The 19,545-nt window shown below is 36.9% G+C and overlaps 1 protein-coding gene across 2 annotated transcripts in view; it reads right to left on the bottom strand.

Annotated features, from left to right (window-relative positions):
* Positions 1-19,545, bottom strand: part of HSPA12B (heat shock protein family A (Hsp70) member 12B) — a 1,104,373-nt gene that overhangs the window by 293,321 nt on the left and 791,507 nt on the right. For both annotated transcript variants that reach the window (XM_044064071.1, XM_044064072.1), the window contains exon 10: positions 12,347-12,451. In XM_044064071.1, the coding sequence (XP_043920006.1) occupies positions 12,347-12,451 (105 nt within the window). The remainder of the gene's footprint in view (positions 1-12,346; positions 12,452-19,545) is intronic.

The raw sequence follows: 19,545 nt of genomic DNA, 5'->3' as shown, positions 1-19,545 counted from the left end.
ACAACAATGCAGCTTTGGCTATAAAATAGGAATACTAGGTAGACTGATGGAAAACACACCAATAATTAACAGGGCAGAATATAGTGTTTAAACCAGAAAAAAGTGCAGAGTGTGATATCTTTTCAGAAAATGCTTTCAATCAGATATTAAACAGCTGAGACTGGAATGGTATGAAGCAAAAGCTAAGAGTACATTGTTAACCTGTTTATTATTAAGTCAAAAATAACAGATATTAATGCAAACATAAAAAATGTTTCTTCTTCTTTTTCATATAGTTGCATTTAAATAGATTCTACTAATATTTTGGGTCATTTGTCTTGTAAGAAGGAATAGCCAAAACAACTAGACAGAGTAAAAGCAAAAACTGCATGTCCAGACAGTCAATCATACTATCACACAGGCATTTCTTATACTTGTATATCCATAGCAATAATATTATGCATGGCTAAAATAATTCCTTAATTTTCCAAGAATGCATCACATAAAAGTAAAAATTGATATAATTCCAGTGATACATGCTCATACAGAAGTACAAATTGCACTCAGAAGTAATATAGAGCAAGGAGGGAAGAGACTAGAGACCAACGATGTCATTAAGAAAAAACAGAACCAATAGAGTAAACAGCTTGATTAGCTTTATGCATAAAGACAACATTCGCATTCTAAATGAAGTGATCAAAACAGAGTTTATTGCCACTGCTTTCAATTATAGAAGCATTTTCAAGAATGCCAAATTATACATTTTTGTGATATTAGGCACAGACCTGGGTTTTGAGTTATAGGGCTAAATGAAGCAAGCTCCAAATTATGTAAATTTAATACACTATTAAATAGGTACAGACTCCTTGGACTTCTGTTTTTTACTTCATGAACACCATATGTGTTCCAGAAAGGTGCTGCCTAAGTAATTGAGAGCTTCAAATTGTTCTAAATATAAGGTGAGTGTGAGGTCAGGCATAAGGAGAACATAATGAAAGACTGAAAGAATTGATAAAAGGATTAAAAGAGTATAGTTTCATGTTAAATAAGAGCAAATGTAAAATAAGAGTGACAAGTTTGAAATACATGTATCATATTTGTTAGACTGAGGTTTTTCATTTTAAAGTAATTGTTAGGCATAAGATAGAATAATAGTCCTAAAAATATAGAGTCAGATTTGTGTATTCATTTATGCATGCAGTTTCAGGAAAAGACAGTTCAGAAAAGGGAAAAGATAATCTTGCTGGCCAAGCATAAGATGTGCAGAAATAACAGTTCCCAAGAAAAGCTACAGAATATTCCTTTCTTAAGGGAAAGATATGTGTACTTGCAATGGAATGCTGGATAAAGAATAGATAGTTAGGCACTGTGAGGGACATGCAAGACAAGGCTTGGAAACCAAGGCTAAAGAGGTATGTAAAACATTACAGGGTTTTGGTATTATTAGGAAGTACTTCAGGCATGGTTGGTAGAATCAGTTAAGTTAGTTTTTGGACTGATATGTAAAATGTCTTTGGAGTACAGACACTCAAACCTAAGTACCGAATACAGGTCAAATATCCAGCATTATTCAGGAGGAAAAGACTGTTTCAATTGATATCATTTAGGAGAATTAGAATATATATGCAGAACCTTTGATTTATCAGCACTGTTACTGTTATCCAGAATTCCAAAATATTATGCTATTTGGATATTGTTGAGTTTCATTGTACATAATAAAGCATTCTTAACCAAACTACAGTTTGCAAGCATTATTGTGTAGGGTATAAGAAGACTTGGCCCAAAAAGGTGAGACTGGACCCTGTTCAGCAAACGTTTGGATAATTAACAGATAAAGATAATCATTCCAGTCTCATTTCAGCTAATTCCCATATACTACAGTCTTATCAATTCTTACAATGGTAAGTCTACCATCCATGAGGACAACAGTTAAAGTAAGTCCCAAGACCCCATAGCAACCTTATCAGCAACCAGACTATGAGTATTCTACAGAATGGACTTCAGGGCAAAGAAAAAGCAGTCTCTGACAGTAACACTTTTTACCAGTCTATCAGTAACTACAGCAGGTGTTTTGTAACAGACTTTTCAGCAGCACACCAGTGTTTTTCCAGATGGGAGATGGTGAACTCCATATAGAAGAAGGCCACTGTTGAGAAAACTGCAGTTACTCCTTATCATACCTCTCAACCTGGAAACATCAAAAATCTGGACAAGGCCCATAAAAAATAGGTACAAATCTGTACGCTGATTAACATAAAATTTGCATACATAATTATGTAACCTCGCCCACTCCAATGGGATTGTGGGATACCAACTTTCAAATGCAAACTGAATAATAGACGACCAAAATATGGCACCAGAGTCCCCCTGCAGCCATTCAAATGTCCCATTACCTGGCTATTTTGCCCATTTACGATAAGCACTAATGTGTGCATACTGCTTTACTAATGCAAAAACTAGTTGTTAAAACGATATCAGCTTTTTTTTTAACTAGAATCAGATGTTCAATGGTATCCAGCCTGCTGCAGGTCTTATATAATGTTCACTGCTTTTATTTTACATTATTTTAAATGTGTTAACTGGTTAAGTAAACTGGTCCAATGATCCTTTTCTTTCATGACTTGAGTTAAAAGTAATACAACTGCATTTACTAAACTATAGATCCAGTAATACAGGTAATGTTGCACTGTGCAAAGGCATTTTAAATGAAGTGTGTTAGATGGGAGAAATGTTTTTATAGGGTCAGTTATTTCAGAAGAAAACTCACAAGGTGTGTATAAAAACAGAAAATTAAAACCATTTAGAAGCAAATAATCACAGTGCTTTGCATACAGAATTTAAGCAGTTTCCTCAGATTACATTTCTGCATGTATTTTCATGTCACATAACCTCACAACATCCAGGCTACTGTCTGAAGATTTTTTCCCCCAAATACACCTGTTTACTACCCACTGAGTTTGATTTTAGAGATAACTGCTAACTATAGGATAGTAAAGAGGGAAGGTTTAATTGCATCCACACTAAAAAGGCAGTTCAGTTTATGAAAAAACAGTCATGTTCATAAAAAAAAAAAAAAAAGACATGGCGATTAGTTTATTTACAGCTGCACAGGTTAAAGTTATAGTGCAAAATACAACCAGATTAGATTGCTCACTAACATAACTGTACACCACATCTGAGGGTTAGTAGCTACAATAACTGTTCCCTTGTGGACAGTTTTATACAAATAATAAAGTACAGATGCTGCATTATTGAAGTATATGGCTTCAAATTATTTACTCTCATCAACAGAGCAGATGTCTGCTTATGGAGAAAAAGATTTGAAAACAAAGTACTTTATTAATCAAACTGAAGACCAAATGTTTATAAAGCGTACATTAAACTTTAAATACGTGAACCTGCATATTGTACTGCATACACTAAGTCAGCCAGTTTTTCTCTCCAATGACATCATGACGCTGTCACCTTGTTTCCATTTTAGCTGGCTTAATGATCATTAATTCTATATATGGCAATGGCATCATGTAGGTAGTGACTTAAAATAAGAAAAATATCTCTTAATAACTAGTTATTTTAGTAAATATACCTTAAATTTTCAAATGCAGACTGATGGAACCAACAGACCAGTGTTTGCACCATTGTAAAGAAAGGTAGAAAGGGTATCTGATCTTGTTTCCATAAGGCACAGAAATCCAAGGTTATTTTTTGCTCAAAACATTGGCTCTCAAACCTTAATGGTTTCTTGGATGTGCACCTTGCATTAGTGAACCTAAAAAGCTCATGAGATAGATTCAGCTTTAAATGGTTAAGCAATATCCAGGCTAAATATTAAGTCTGTTCTTAAAGGCGCTTTTTTTTGCTAGCCACCAAGGATCTAATCTAGCCTAGAAGTATTAAAAAGACAGTAACTTTTTAACACACACACACACGCACAGTTTTCAGCTTACCTTTCCATGCTAATAAATCCTTCCTTCCTTTCTGTGAGCCGAGCTTTCTAAATAAAATCCATTTGCCTTCTGAGCCAAGCCATTCATGTCACCTTCTAAATCAAATAAATCCTTCCTTGCCTTTCCAGCTGGTTCGTTCCTGAGCCTTGTAAATAAAATAAATCCCTTCCATTCGCATCACCTTCTCCCTCTTTGCCTTTCCAGCTGGTTTGTTCCCGCTCGCAAAGCATTTTGAACCAGCCGGAAACCCGGAAATGTGTGCGGCGCTGTGAAATCTTCACAGCAGTAAAGAGAAATGCATCACTTATTTGTTACTAACAACAATCAGTCACACACAAGTGTGCCTTCATCAAAGGTTTTAAAAGCGACTAACTGTGCATACCATTTTATGCTAAATATAAACTGTAGAAACTTGGCATTCATAACCCTTTGGTTTTGAAAATAGTCTGAACAGCCAACATGATTCACACAGCTTTGCATGGTAACAGTTGATGATTCATTAAGTTCATTCACTAATAGTTTGGCTTAAAATTAAGTATGTATTACACAAAAATAAGTTACATTATGACAGAAATATGCGTTCTATACGCCAGCGTGTATCTGTCAATATTGTTTTAATATATAGTTGTTAATGCCTTTTTTGATCGGTCACCAAGCAATGCATTCATGTTTTAAATTATTTGGCTAAGAAAAGCTTCACAAATGTTAGATTTACTTCAATTCATCAAAATGAAATTCTTCTTCCACTGGTTATTTTATAGCATTTTTTTCATTTAAGTTAACCAGCATTAACTAGAAAACTCTTGCATGTTAATTTGCTACTCTGTTATATACTTTGCAAATAAATGTTACGTAAAATCAGCTGTCAATCAACAAAGTTAGCCGACTCTCAAATATCTTGTAATGTAGGACATTAACTCAAGAAAATACACTGACTGAGGTGAAATAATTGTGAATGTCTGCTGAAAATGCTTAGCTTACAAGTACAGCCAGTCCATTCAAAACGCGAATCCTCTCGCCCTATGCCAGTTCTGCTCAAATACCAACAGACTTCACCTTGCAAGTTCCAAAGTCTGAAAATGCTTTCCCGCTTGCAAGTCCAGGCTGCCCATTCAAAATAAAATCTTACCTTCTCGTGTGCCCAAGCCAGTCAAAATAAACCTTAACAACCTTCTTGACCCTCGAGTGCAGCAGCTGCAGTCAGAATATATTCAAAACAAAGATCTTGAATGCAATCCCTTCAAAAATGAATTGCCAGCCAGAACCCGGAAATGTAAGCACTTAAGCTTAATTCCGACAGGCTAGTAGCCCTGACGAAGCTGACGTCATCGCGCACGTGATGACGTCAGCTCCAAAAGCGCAAAAAAAAAATTTAAATAAAAAGCTGTGGAAAAAAAATCGGAAATGAAGGGGTGCCACTCGGGAATCGTGGCACCCCATTATTTGGACCCCAAAACTCGGGAAAAAAACGAGAAATTTGGTACGGTTGGGAGGTATTTATAGAGCAGACCTTTCAGCAAGGCACCACTGATATTCCAGATATAAATGTCATACAGAACACAGCCAGAGCAGATGACATACAGTAATTGCAGCTGTTAGACACTTTACACAGCACCAGTATTTATTTGAAACACTACTTCAGGAAAATCCTCAAAGAACATCTACAGACCAGCAGTACTTCAGAAAATCTACAAACTTCAGCAGTGTTCCTTCAGAACATAAAATACATTATCCAGTTAACAGCAGTGTACTTTACCATCTCCACAAACTTTAACGTTTCCAGTGTGATGTCAGACAACCAAGAAGGAAGAAAAAGTTTAAAAAGCTGCAGACAACAGGACACATTAATCATACAGTTATGTAAAAATTCATATACTTTTTAGCTAAGTCAGATCAAAGAGGTTTAAATACATCAGTAAAGGCCACTGGTATAAACATGTCAACCGATATTTCTACAGTAAAGAGACCAGTAAATGTTTGGTTTAAAATTAAAAATTGGGCAAAGCAGTCTGAAAAACTGTGTTCCAGAAATGTTCATTTAAATTAAAATTTTATTAGTTCAGGAATGTTACATCTTTCCAGACACAAAAGGGTTAAATCACAGAAACATGCTGCAACAGACACACTATCTCATTATTTGCAGAATGAGTCAGATTCTCTCAGCATGGTTTCAGACTTAAATAAAGCAAATTCTTGTTTACAGTCTTCAGAAATCAGTGAAAATGCTACAGCACATGTAATTCAAATTACAGAGTTAAGTTAAAGTACTATGTCAAATACAAATGTTAAGAATGTAATAAATTCTAATTTACAAGTAATTCAAGGTACAGAGTTAAGTAACAGTATGGTAAATACAGACGTAAACACATTCAGTGTACATAACATGCAGATTTCCAGACCAAATAGAAAAAAAAAACATTCACAATGTCTCAAGTTCATGTTATTTCAAATACAGATGTTCAGAATATGATAAAGTCTGGTTTACATGTAATTCAAAGTACAGAGTTAAGTAGCAGTATTGTAAATACAGATGCAGATCTATGACCACCCATCAAATGGAATAAACAAGAAACTGCATATCAGAGAACACGATCCAGTGAACATTCATTCAGCAAATGTTCACTTCAGTGAACTTGTGAGATGGGGAAAGTAGCTAGCTGGCCAACACTTCCCCCATCTCACACACCAAAGTATTTCAAACCCACCTAGGGGGAGCCATTGTAAAAGGCAAAACTTCTTATGACCTTCTAGAGCCCTGATGGGATGACATTTGCAGTGAGTAATAATTTGCAGGAGGACCTCTCTTGGATTCTTAAAGGCGGTTCTGACAAATGGCAGCAACTGCTGATGAGGCCACTACAAACAGTGCAGTCCCAGAGGTATCAGCAGTTTTACAAGGAAAACAGATTCAGTGTTGGGATTCCTAAATTTCTTTGAATGTTATCAGTGATGTAGTTTAAGAGAGTTGTATAACATTTATTAGTTACTGACACGCATATTCAAATGCTAAACTTATTAGTGCAAAGCTGAGCAAAAAATCCCTGTGCTATACTTGTGAGGAAAAAAAAAGTATTTACCAAGTGTCCTAGCTCTGCATATTGTGGAATGCTATAAAATCAACTTATGTGAGAGACACTGGTGATCCTGTGATTCTTTTAAAGAAACTGGACTATTTTAACATCTAAGAGTTTCATAACAGAATTGGATGTACTCCATGTTTTACTTTTCAGAAGATAAAAGGAACTTGAAAAGACAATTCAAGGAGAAGCAGATTTCTATAAAGTTAGACAGATTAGGATTAGCGAACCGGAGTTCCTCTGTGGCGACCCCTAACTGGGAAAAGCCAAAAGACACAAACAAACAAACAATGCATGTATAAATCTTGGGATTGCAAATCATGCAAAAATATGATACATTTTTATGCATCCTAATTCTAAAAAGACATATATGTTTAAACATTATGCATATTGAAGGGAAAGCTATGTGCCAGTTAATAGAAAGAATATGTGAACATGTGAATGAGATAGACAAAACGACTAGAAGTAATGCATTGGCCTGTAAAGTGTTATCTGCTGATAACAGACACACTTGCATGTCTTTCGGAGGCCACTTGACTGCAGGGAGGACATGCAGACTCCACATGAAGAGGTCCAAGCATACAAAATTCAAAAGCAGTACATCATTAAGTACAAATTATGGAGGAAGAAATTAAACAAACTACAGTTAATTGAGAACAATTTTTGTTGCATTGAAAAGCAGGCTATCTTGTACAATCAAAAGGTCAATTATAAACATATGATAGCAGTCCTTGCTTGTTTGTACTATATAGATTTGCTTTAGCTACCACACTGTAGTAGAAATTAGGGCAGTGTTGCAAGTCTTGTATATTCAAATGAGACACTGAGGCATGGAATGCATTCAAGTAATTTATTATACAAACACACATCAGGAGCTGTAACTTGTACATATACTTCAAACTTCATATGCTTATTGACTGACTCATTACTTTTTAACACATTCATATGGGCATCTCCATTCAAGTTTACATTCACACTGGCTGACTAATAAAATGCCACTGATCTTGCACGTGCTCAGTAACTTATATACACGTGCTATCTAGCTACAGTGGCTGACTATGTTCAATATGCACAATGATCTACAACCTCCCTGTTTAATTTTGTTTAATGTTGCAAATACGAGAACAAAGACATATTTAAGAGCTAGACATTATTTCAACATTTCAACAAAACAAAACTGACTTCAAGGCCAAATCACTGTGTATTTAGGATTCAGTTTGCAGATTCTACCTTATCTATGCATAGACATTCTGACTGGGTTTAGCAACATGGACAGTCTCTGGGGATTCTTTCAAAACTGGAGCATCAGGGTTTACAACAAAGTTGTTTAAAGAAAGCACACTATCCTTTTGAATTTGAACAGTTGACAAGTCACTCTGGGAATTCAAGTAATCTGCACAGGCAATCTGCTGCATCACTAGTTCAGAGACAGGTAACATATATGATTCCTTCTGAAATCCATTCCTTCAGATTGTATGATGTAAGATCTCAGTTCTTCACAAATTTTCTTCATGATTCCCACTCAGTCATATCCTTTAGATGTTTGTATTCTCACAACTTCGCCTTGTAGCAATGGTCTAAGGGATTTACTCGTCTTATCATAGTACAACTTTTGTGACTGATGTTTTCTTGAAAGTTGAACCCTGACCACTCTGTTGTTCTTTGCCTTTGATGCTAACAATTGTTTGCTAATTGAAAGAGTTGTTAGCACATGTCTGGATATCAATCTCTGAGCAGGAGAACCAAGCAAGTTGTCTTGAGGAATGTCAACCATGGTAATTCAGGAATTTGGTGTAGGTGAAACAGTTCTTTTTGTTGATGCAGTTTGGTGCTGTTGCAAATTAAACATGCTAGAGTTTCCTTCTTTATATCTTTGGACATAAAAGGCCAAAATACAATGCCTCTTGGCTTTCTTTTGGTTGAATCAGTACCTGGGTGACCACAATGCAAGATTTTGATATATTTCTGTTGTAATGCTTTAGGAATTACCACTTTGGACCTTTCATGATGATTCCATCTTCCATCATGATGAGCTCATCTCTGTAAAGAAAATACTATTGAATATCATGTGGTAAACTGGTTTGTCATGTTGACCAGAATTAGGTCTCAAGTTGTATGATTTCTTAGTTCATCAAGTTTCAATGAAGAAAAAATTCTGACTTCCATGACTTCAAAGTCTGCTGTTTCATTTTCATGCTGGTCTGTCATTTGTCTGGGTGCGCATGGCAAAGCATTAGCGAGGTACAAGTGTTTGCCCTTGTTGTAAACAATATTGAAATTGTATCTACCAAATGGTGTAATGAATGTAGTTAACAATGAAGATTTGAGATCCAGTGAAATTTGCCAAAGGAGCTTTCTTTCATCAAAGACTGAAAAAACAGTGGAATTTGGGATGACAGTGGCTACCTCTTCTACTGTATGCATCAGACGATGAGGATGCTTAAGTACATTAAGTCTCTCGGACCAATAAATATTCATATAAATATCATCTGAACTTTTCTTATGAGCTATGACATTCAGTCAGCTCTTCTACTGGGGTTAAGACACCTAAATTCACCACTTCGTCTAGTTCTGCTTTTACTTTGCTCTGCATTGCTACTGGAATCCTTCATGTTGTATAACAACTGGACTTACTTCATAGTTTAACTTCATGGAATATCTGATGAGAAGTTTACCAAACTTGTCTATGAAAATATCAGCATATTCACTAAAAATATTTTGTGTAAAACTATCATTATTATTCATACTTATATGGTGAACCTCTTCATTAAATGAAATCAGTCCTATTCTCAGACTGTCTTTGAGGACTAACAATGACTGCACATGTCTTTTGACTACGCAAGACTACAAGTCATAAGTGTTTCCAGCAGAATGGCATGAAAGGACTACTGTGCCATCAGTTTGAATCCCTTCAACACCATAAGCAACTAGTTTTACACACTTTGCTGAATCAAGTTTCTCACCAGCTTTTACTCTAGCAAACATTTGTGGTGACATAATGTTGCACTTAGATCCAGTGTCTACTTTAAGCTCTACAGGTTTCCCATTAATTTGTACACTATAAAATATTTCACACTTTGCTGACAACTGATAGTCTACTGTATTGACTGTTTCATTGATCACAGAGAGATCATCAATATAGAATGTTTGCTCACAGCTCTTGGAGTTTGCAACAGTCTCTATCTGATCTACTTACTACTTCATATACTCTCTTTTAATATAACTCTGTGGCACTTTAGACTTGCAAAGACTTTTGAAATAATTCCACTTTTTACATTTGTGATATTGCTGACCAACAGCTAAACACTTTTCCCGTTCAGGTTCATGACTGCCTCCAGAATTGTGACAGTTAACAGTGAGGTTGGGTGTGGCACCCTTTGGTTTATATTTCTTTTTCATTTTAACTTTCTGCTGTACATTATCAACATTCACACTAGCAGATACTGCAAACATGCTTTTCTCATGTGTAAGCATATTTGTATGCTTTTCTGTAATCTCATATATTTGGCAAATCTCAATATTGTAGCTAAATGTAATTTCACTGTCTCGAAGTAAAATCATTCTCACTGCATCATTATTAAGACCACATACAAGATAGTCTTTTATCAACTAATTTCTTAGATCACCAAATCTGCATGTTTTAGCTTTATTTCTTAAGTTGGTAATATATGCTGCAATAGTTTCACCAGGCTTTTGACTTCTTCTGTAAAATTTGTGCCTTTCCATTATAATAATCATTTGAGGGTTACACATTTCTCTGAAGTTATGTTTTAAGCCCTCAGGTTCTTCCTGTGTTTCAACCTGTATCACAATATGGTAGTTCTACACCTCCCCTGCATACATGGCAAGTACATACACAAATGAACATTCTCACTCAATGGCCTCAGACCCAGCTAAATTAAGAAGTATAAATGCTCTTGTACATGTGTCTTTATCAGAAAATACAGCCTGTATGAAAATATCATATTCTTGCTCAAACACTTGCCAATGCTCTGCAATATTATTATCAAACATCAGAGATTCAGGTCTGCAAAATCCCTCTGCCATAACAACAAAGTACTTTTAACATAAGTATGCACCTGGTACTTGTAATTTTGCTCAAATGCAAAACAATTTCTCTGAAATAGCTTTATTTTAACACTGTGACTATCTCAAACACTGTGGACATGTCAGACACTTTGAAAAGTCTTAGTTACTGTGAAAAAGTCATACATTGTAAAATAATTCGGACATTTTAGCCTTTTTAAACATTTTAAATACTTCAGAGATTATTTCAAATACTTTAATCGTTATGTCACTATTTCAGACATTTCGAATATCTTGGAAATTATTTTGAACACTTTGAATGCTATGTCACATGTTTGGTGACTGAAAATAATTGGGAACAAATTTAAGTACTTTCGAATAACTGCTGACCTGTTTGCAAGTTCTGTCCTGTATATTCCTCAACTTCTAACTGCGTGCCTCGTGGTTTGTGAGCTGCTTCAACTTCAGATCCCATTCTGACATCATGTTGCACGACTTGTGTATTAAAATGAGACACTGAGGCACGGAATACATTCAGCTTGTTTATTATACAAACACACATCAGGAGCTGTAACTTGTACATATACTTAGAACTTCATGTGCTTCCTGACTAACTTCATTACTTCTTACACACTCACATGTTCATCTCCATTCAAGCTTACATTCACATTGGCTAACTACACAAAATGGCACTGATCTCATACATACTCAGTAACCTATATGCACATGCTATCTAGCTACAGTGGCTGACTAGGTTCAATATACATGCTGATCTACAGGTAGTATCACAGGTAATTCACAAACTGTTTACTTTTACTCCTGTGGGTTTTGCCTCATGATCACAAGCATGCCCATGAGGCATCACTGCACACTCCACCCCCACCCTCCCATTTAGGAGCAGGTCTTACATTTCCCATGCATAAACTCCCTTGTGTTAAATAAAAAAAAATTCCCCTCCAAAACCACCTATTTAGTGATGTCCCCTTCCCTGATTCTGCCAGTCAATTGTGAAGGGAGTGAAAGTCAGTTGAAAAGATAATACTTCAACATATCGTTTCAGTATCCATCACATGCAAAAAGTGTCATCTGGATCAGTAGGAACATAAGCAAAGGAGAAAAGGGATATATTGAGAGTGTTCACTATTAGGAATACAAAATAAGAATGAAGATTTTAGGAAAGATAATTCGAGAGGGACAGGGAAGTAATAAGTGAGTGAGGGAGGAGGCAAAAACAAAATAAGAAAATGGGGATATTTGGGAAAGAGTACATTGCTAAAATATGCTACAGAAATAGCAAGCACAGTTGTTTCAGCTCACCTGAGGCTTTGTAGAGCTCTTTCAGAGTCCCTTGAGGCTGTTCTATTTGATGGACAGTGAGATCCACTGTCCCTCCACCACAGTCTGCAACAATGTAACGGTCACCTGCACATGTACAAAAAGAGCGGATGGTTATTTTTGAGTTACTGCTATTACTTTCAAATTGTTCAGTTATATACTTTACTTTCCACAAAATCATAAAAACATTAAAAATAAGGATGATGCCGGGTTCCCCAAAAAAGCTAATGATAGGACATCACGAGTACTTTGATTAGTTTTAATTTTTTTATTAAAAGAAAAGACATTTGGATGCAGGAGGCTATAGTTCGCAATAACATTTATCCTATCAGCTTCGAGCCAACTGTTTTAGAATCAGAGCATTAACCATCTTAGTATTTGTGTTGACACAGTACAGGGATTCTGATACATTCTCCAGAAATCCAGTAAACCCTACCAAGTTATCTGATTAATCTTGTGTAAAACATCATCAGGATCTTTCATGAGTCATTTCTTCCTATAACTTGTTACAATTATAGATCTGTCCAAATCTGTGCTGAAATGAGTTAATGTCTGAGACTACAGCTTGGATCAGGAGTATTTATGAACTTTGGGGACTGATTAAAAAGTTTATCATCCTGAGGTTTCACAATGTAAATATCCTGAGCATCCTTACTGGTAGAAGAAATGAAGACTGACCACTGTGCACTAGTGCTAATAACTCTTAAATATATTCTTTAACAGGGTTTTTATTTAACAGTTCATATTTCCTTGGGCCATTTAATAATATTGGACGCATTCTTACATAACCTCCCAGTTGATACTTATAGCACCATGACCTCTTTTAGCCGGTCACATGATTATTCATTCCTCTGCTGCTCTGTTTTAGGACAAACTGCTCAGGCTTAGTAAGACTAAACACTTTCAGTTCTGTTTCAACAAAATATAATAACAAAAGAATAATTAACTATGTACTAACTTTTTTCAGAAACATGTACAGTAATTAATAGCTTCATATGCAAAAACAAACTGAGAGATTCAAAAGAAGGAGTATTGAATAAACAATATCCTTCATCCACAGCAAATGTATTAGTGTCTGAACTCATAGATGACAAGCACTTTCACCTTCCCCATATCATGAATATCAAAGGAATAAATGGACAAATTTGGTAAATTGTCTTTAGAATTTGTTAGTAAATACTCTTCCCATGCAAGGTTTTCTATGTTGTCTTTATATAATATATTATTACCTTTAATGCTATCCACTCTTCATTTTCTACAAAATCTTAACAACTCAATTAATAACTCACCCAGTCTGGGAACTCATCCAGTCTGGGAAAGGCGTAGGAATGAACTTAAACTTTTTTGCAGAAGAGAAAGAATGTTATTATAACAGCTACACAATGACAGTAATGCACTTTCTTAACGAGCCCTACCATTTGTTACTGAATAGGTGATCAATGCTCAGAACATCTGACTTAAAAGACCACCTGTTTCCTATCATGGCGGTTAGTTTCGGAGAAGAGTGAGAAATTGAGTGTTCATTTTCCTCACTTTTTATCCTTCTCTAAGTACACAGAAATGATTTATCTGTTCCAGTATAGATCACTGTCCTTTCTGTACAATACCCACATTTAAAGAGTCCATAATTTGGAGACTGCCATTTCTCCTTTGAATTATATGGCTTAACAGTTAAACTTTCTTGTGTTTCCCTAGCCAACAAATCTGCCTCCATTCTCAGTATAATAAACTTCATTTAGAAAAACAAATAAAACAAACATGTAAACACCCCCACCTGAAATAAAAAAGACCACAGTAAAGAACTTCTCGAAAGCCGACTTCACACTTCTAAAGACTAGTGTGGTCTCCTTTAAGGCCCCCGAGCCGACGGAAAACAGTACTCAAGCCGCTGAATCACTTACAAATGCCTTCTACCAGCACCTGCAGGACTGCATGGATAAGGCAATCCCAAGCAAAACAAAGACTCTTTGTACCAAAGGCAAGCGTCCACTCTGGTGGACCCCAGCCATAAACAAACTCTACAACAAAAGGAGGAAGCTACTACAAGATAGAGCAAAATCCTTAAAAGGTAAGACACCCTTGATCACTATAAGTAAAAAACTAAGAGCTCTCATAAAATCATCCAAAGCAAATTTTGAGAGAAAAATAGCTAAAGACTCAAAAGACAATCATAAGGCCTTCTTTAGCTATGTTAGAAACCTGGGAGGAAACTCCCAGATATGCTCAGAACTAGTTCAAAATGATGTGAAGATTACTGATCCTACAGACATTGCCAACATACTGGCTGATAGGTTCAGTGCAAACTTCTCCCCTCCCCAAAAGGAGAGATATCTATACCAGCGATTGCAGCCCCCAAACATCTCCAACGCCCAAGTGAGAACTGCTCTCTCCAAAGCAAAAACACAGCATCCATGGGACCTGATGGTGTCCCGGCTGTGTGCTCCACGAACTCAACGAGGAATTAAACCCACAGCTAGGACAGCTGTTTAATCATAGTCTTACCTCTGGATACGCACTCCAGGAGTGGCGCACTGCAACTGTGGTCCCACTTCACAAAGGCGGTGCCTCCACCGACCCTGGAAATTACCGCCCATTAGCTTGACAAGCCTTATCTGCAAAGCCATGGAGAGGATCATAATGGACCTCATAAATAAAGACATAGGGAATTTGCAGACTTTGGATCCATCCCAGTTTGGCTTTGTCAAAGGCAGATCATGCCTTCTAAACTTGGTTGACTTTTGAAACAGTCACCAAAGCCATTGATGAGGGAAAGGCAGTCCATACAGCCTACCTCGATCTGGCGAAGGCCTTTGATACAATACCCCACTCGGGTATCATTGAAAAACTCATCAGCTTAAATGTTAACCCATACATCACAAGATGGGTTGCAAACTGGCTGAGTGACAGAACCCACAGGGTCAGAGTTGCTGGCGCCATGTCAGACTCAAAGCCTGTCACAAGTGGTGTACCACAGGGCTCAGTCCTGGGCCCACTCTTGTTTGGCATCTACTTTTCCGAAGTACAAGCAAACACAGGAGGGTTATGGCTGACAAAGTTTGCAGATGACTGCAAACTGGGCCATAGTAGAAAACACATCTGACACAGATATCCTTCAGAAGGGTCTCACAGAAACGGATAACTGGTGCCAGAGCCATGGCCTAAAGTTAAATGCCAAAAATGCATAGTCATACCCTTCGGGAAAAACAAGGTTACCCCTAGCTACCAAATAGGTGGCAATCCACTGAGTACAGAAGAAGTTATCAGGGACCTGGGGACCCAGGTTGATAGTAGTCTGTCATTCGACACCCATGTAGCTAAAGTAGTTAGGAAGACCTTCTACATTGCCCACCTTATCATGAAGGGATTCTCATCTAGATCAAGGGAGGTCATAGTCACCTATACTCATCACTCATCAGACCAATGATTGAGTACAATGCCCCATTCGAATGTATCTGACCCGACACTTGCAGCAGCTGGAGAGGCCACAAAAGTTCCTCACCAAAAGGATAAAGGGTCTCAAACATCTGTCCTATGCTGCCCGACTGAAAGAACTCCAGCTCTATTCAGTCGCTTACCGCTGCTCAGAGGTGACCTTTGCCTAACATACAAGGCCATGTCAAACCCAGATTTGATGAATATGCTTCACCTCAAAAAATCTAGATCCGTCAGAGCCACAAGGGCGGGAGACTTAAACCTCGACACGGCTATTAATAGGACGTGCTGGAGGGATAGATTCATCACCCAAAGACTCCCTATGCTGTGGAATAAAATCCCGGTATATGTGAGGCAGAGCACCTCGCTGGCCTTGTTCAAGAGAAATCTTGACCAATGGATGGGAGATCGCAGATATACCCCAGGGATTACCTCAGTGTCACTGCTCAACAGAGGCACAGCAAAATAATGGGTATAGTTCCCCATACTAAAGGGGTGGCGTAAGCCAAAAAGCTATGGGCTAGGCTTGTAAATGCCCTCGGGCAGATAGCCTAGTATGAACCTATGAACCTATGAACCTATGAATGCCTTCTTGCTGGATGTTTATTAATCCCTTTGTACTATAACCTCTTGCCTTTAGTAGGAGAGGTTATAAAAAACTGAATCATTGTACCAGCTAAATGCTTAGTGGCAAGTTAGCATTTTAACAGTCGTTTTGTTAGACGAAGGGTGTCCAAATGATGACTATAAGGGCATTATTTATAGTACTGATGTCGCTAGTCTTTTTCTAACTATATAGACACTAGATAGTATATTTTTTTAATGTGAGGAGAAGATAATAGGGCAATGGTCACTATGGGTTGGATGTTAGACAAGCATGAAGCAGATAAGTCCAGGACAGAGTAGTGGTTATAAGATGATTGTGTCTGGCTGCTTTCTAAATTAACGGAGTCTAGTCCAAGTCACTGATGTGACCAATCAAGTATTTTTAAACTGGTCAAGAAGGGACTGATAAAGCTATTTAGAAGTAAAAGGTTACATGTGCTGAGTATTAGAGTGGTAGTTTTGTTGAGATAGTTTGTGACAACTGAGGAGGAGTCTAAACTACAATCCTGGTGTAGACAGAACTCTGCAATAATTTGATTTGGTGAGATCATAGGAAACTAAGGAGGTGGTTATAGTGGTACGAGTTGGGCGTTTTTTTTTTTTTTTTTTTTTTTTTTTAGTAGGAAAGTTTTTCTGGCAAGGTATCTAGATGGTCAGTACAGAAGGGGGTGGAAAGTGGAAGTTCATTTTTGGGAAACTGGTTTAAGCCATGCCTCACAGATTGTTGCAACATCAACATTGTACTATAGTTTCCAGGCATGGATTTAATTGTTTGTTATTCATGCCTCCTGAATGTAACTCATTACAGCAAGGTGATGCGTGTAGATGTTTCTCCAGCTACAGCCTACTGATGACTCTGGGTGTCAAATAGTGTTTGTTTCTAAAGGTGTTAATAATTTCAAAACTATGCTACATACAAAATATTAAAAGTTCATCATAAAACTACACAGTGGCAAATACAAATCTGTTAATATTTTATCTCTGTCTAGTGCATGTAAGGAGCTATTAATTGTTGTTCCTATAATATTTATTTATATTATCAAAAATGTCAAGCTTTTCTAAATATCTCGACAACCAAATAACACAGACAGAACTGATTTACCACATGACAGCTCTCAAATAGATGAACAAAGTGCTACATGCAAACTGTATGTGTGTAACTTAAATAGTTGCTTTAATATTGTAACATGTTTAGAAAAATATTACAAACATAATAATTACTATGTTTACTATGACTTATAAAATCCAGTTTAAAATCTAGAACCTAAAGAATACTACCTCTATAAAAATAGATTGTGCTAAAGAGTTTGCCATTTACACTTTCTTAATAACCCATATGATTCCAGAAATATGAACATTTGCTCGAAAAGTACAAACATAATTTGATTGTATCAAAAACCTTAGGCTCAGTTCATTTGTAGTTACAGTTCAAACTTCCAGAGCTCCAATGGAGGGAATGGGTTAAAGGTTTGATGCCTAGGGGAATTGAGGTTGTTTCTGAGCATGTCTGTGAGGGCTAGGGCAGGACACAGTGTCATCAGAAGGTTTAGGAACAGAAGGTATATAGTATTTGAGATATCAGCCGAAAATAGTCATCAAGGATCATTTATCCGCACTTACGAATCACAGCTGACTCCTACTGTGACCCCATGAACAAACATTGCTATCGATGGAGCTTATTGGGCAAGGGTGCAGGGAAAATATATTGCCAGTTCTTTCATCCATATTACACATACACACCTGTGGACAATTTAGAAGTCACAAATCTACCTGCCATATATCTTTAGAATGTTTCAGGAAACTGCAGCACAGATACCTGCATAAGCACATGAAAGACGTGCACTTTCCACACAAATGTCAGCCCAGCCAAGAGCAAACCCGAATATCCTTATGCTGTAAGATGACAGTGCTATCCACTGTGCTATCTTGCAATCCAAGTCATCTTAGATAGCTAATCTCTTACGCATGGAATAAAATGTGTTAGGGGAGGATAGATGAAAGCATTAAGAATGAGCAAGGAGGCAACAGTAAGAAATGGTTGTGAGGAAACACAGGGGTAGGAAAGGGACTTATGGAAATGGGGGTTAAAGTTTGTGAGGAGATTAATGGAGCCTTAATGATAGGGTGAGTAATAGGAAAAAAAGAAAAGAAATGTTATAACATTGGCTCAAGCTGCCAACATAACCACATGTGTTTAATAGGAAAATGGCCCAACATCTGTTGTGGCCATATATTTTGTTGCTGGCCTATGAATATTTTGATGAAACATGTTTTATATGGTCCCAGTGATACTTAAAAACCAACACTGCTTTTTAAATAGAAAATTCCAATAACTTTTACAGAGCATTAGAATACGGGCTGCCTGAATAAAATAAAACATGAGTTTTAGCATTTGGTCCGTATCACCTAATCAGAAGAATATAAATTTTGTCGGCTTCTACTTGTATTACTCTGTTTTCTTTATTCATTATTCCATATCTGAAACCCATTTTTAATAAAAGTATTTATTTAGAACGCACACTGGGAATTACAGCAGAATCACCATAATGACTGAAGATTAGACCGAACTAACAGTTTTCCTGACATTTCAGGTAAAAAAATTGGATTTTAGTGCTATAAGTATAAAACTGTGACCTTGTTAATATACTTAAAATCCTAAATCAAAATAATCAATAAGCATCCCCATAGTATACAAATAACTGTAACTAGGTTAAGATGGAATACTGGTTGGCTAAAAAGAGGCCAAGAGAGCAGTTACAATAGAACAGAGGCACTCTACCAGCTTCTGGAATATTAGCCAGCAGATGGGACAAAGAAACTCTGTCAGCTTGGAAGGCAAATAAGATAGTCAGACACCTTTTATAAGAGATGCCAGCAACAACCTGCTCGCCAGTCCATAGGACATCAAATGCAGATGGAAGGAGTACTTCCAGCAGCTCTGAATGAAAAAAAACTCCACAGAAGCTGTACTGCTCCAGACACAGCCTTCAATGAGAGATGGGGAGCCCACCATAGATGAAGTAATAACAGCCCTAATGAAAATGAAGTCAAGGAAAACACCAGGCTCAGATGAGATCACAGCGGATACAATAAAGATGCTATGTGAGATAGGAGAGAAATGGCTCCAAAGGGTACTCATAGCA

This window comes from Protopterus annectens, chromosome 2.part2 (genome assembly GCF_019279795.1).
Source record: "Protopterus annectens isolate FY-2018-M chromosome 2.part2, PAN1.0, whole genome shotgun sequence".
In the NCBI taxonomy this organism is placed as follows: domain Eukaryota; kingdom Metazoa; phylum Chordata; order Ceratodontiformes; family Protopteridae; genus Protopterus; species Protopterus annectens.
This window is presented reverse-complemented; position numbering and strand designations above follow the sequence as displayed.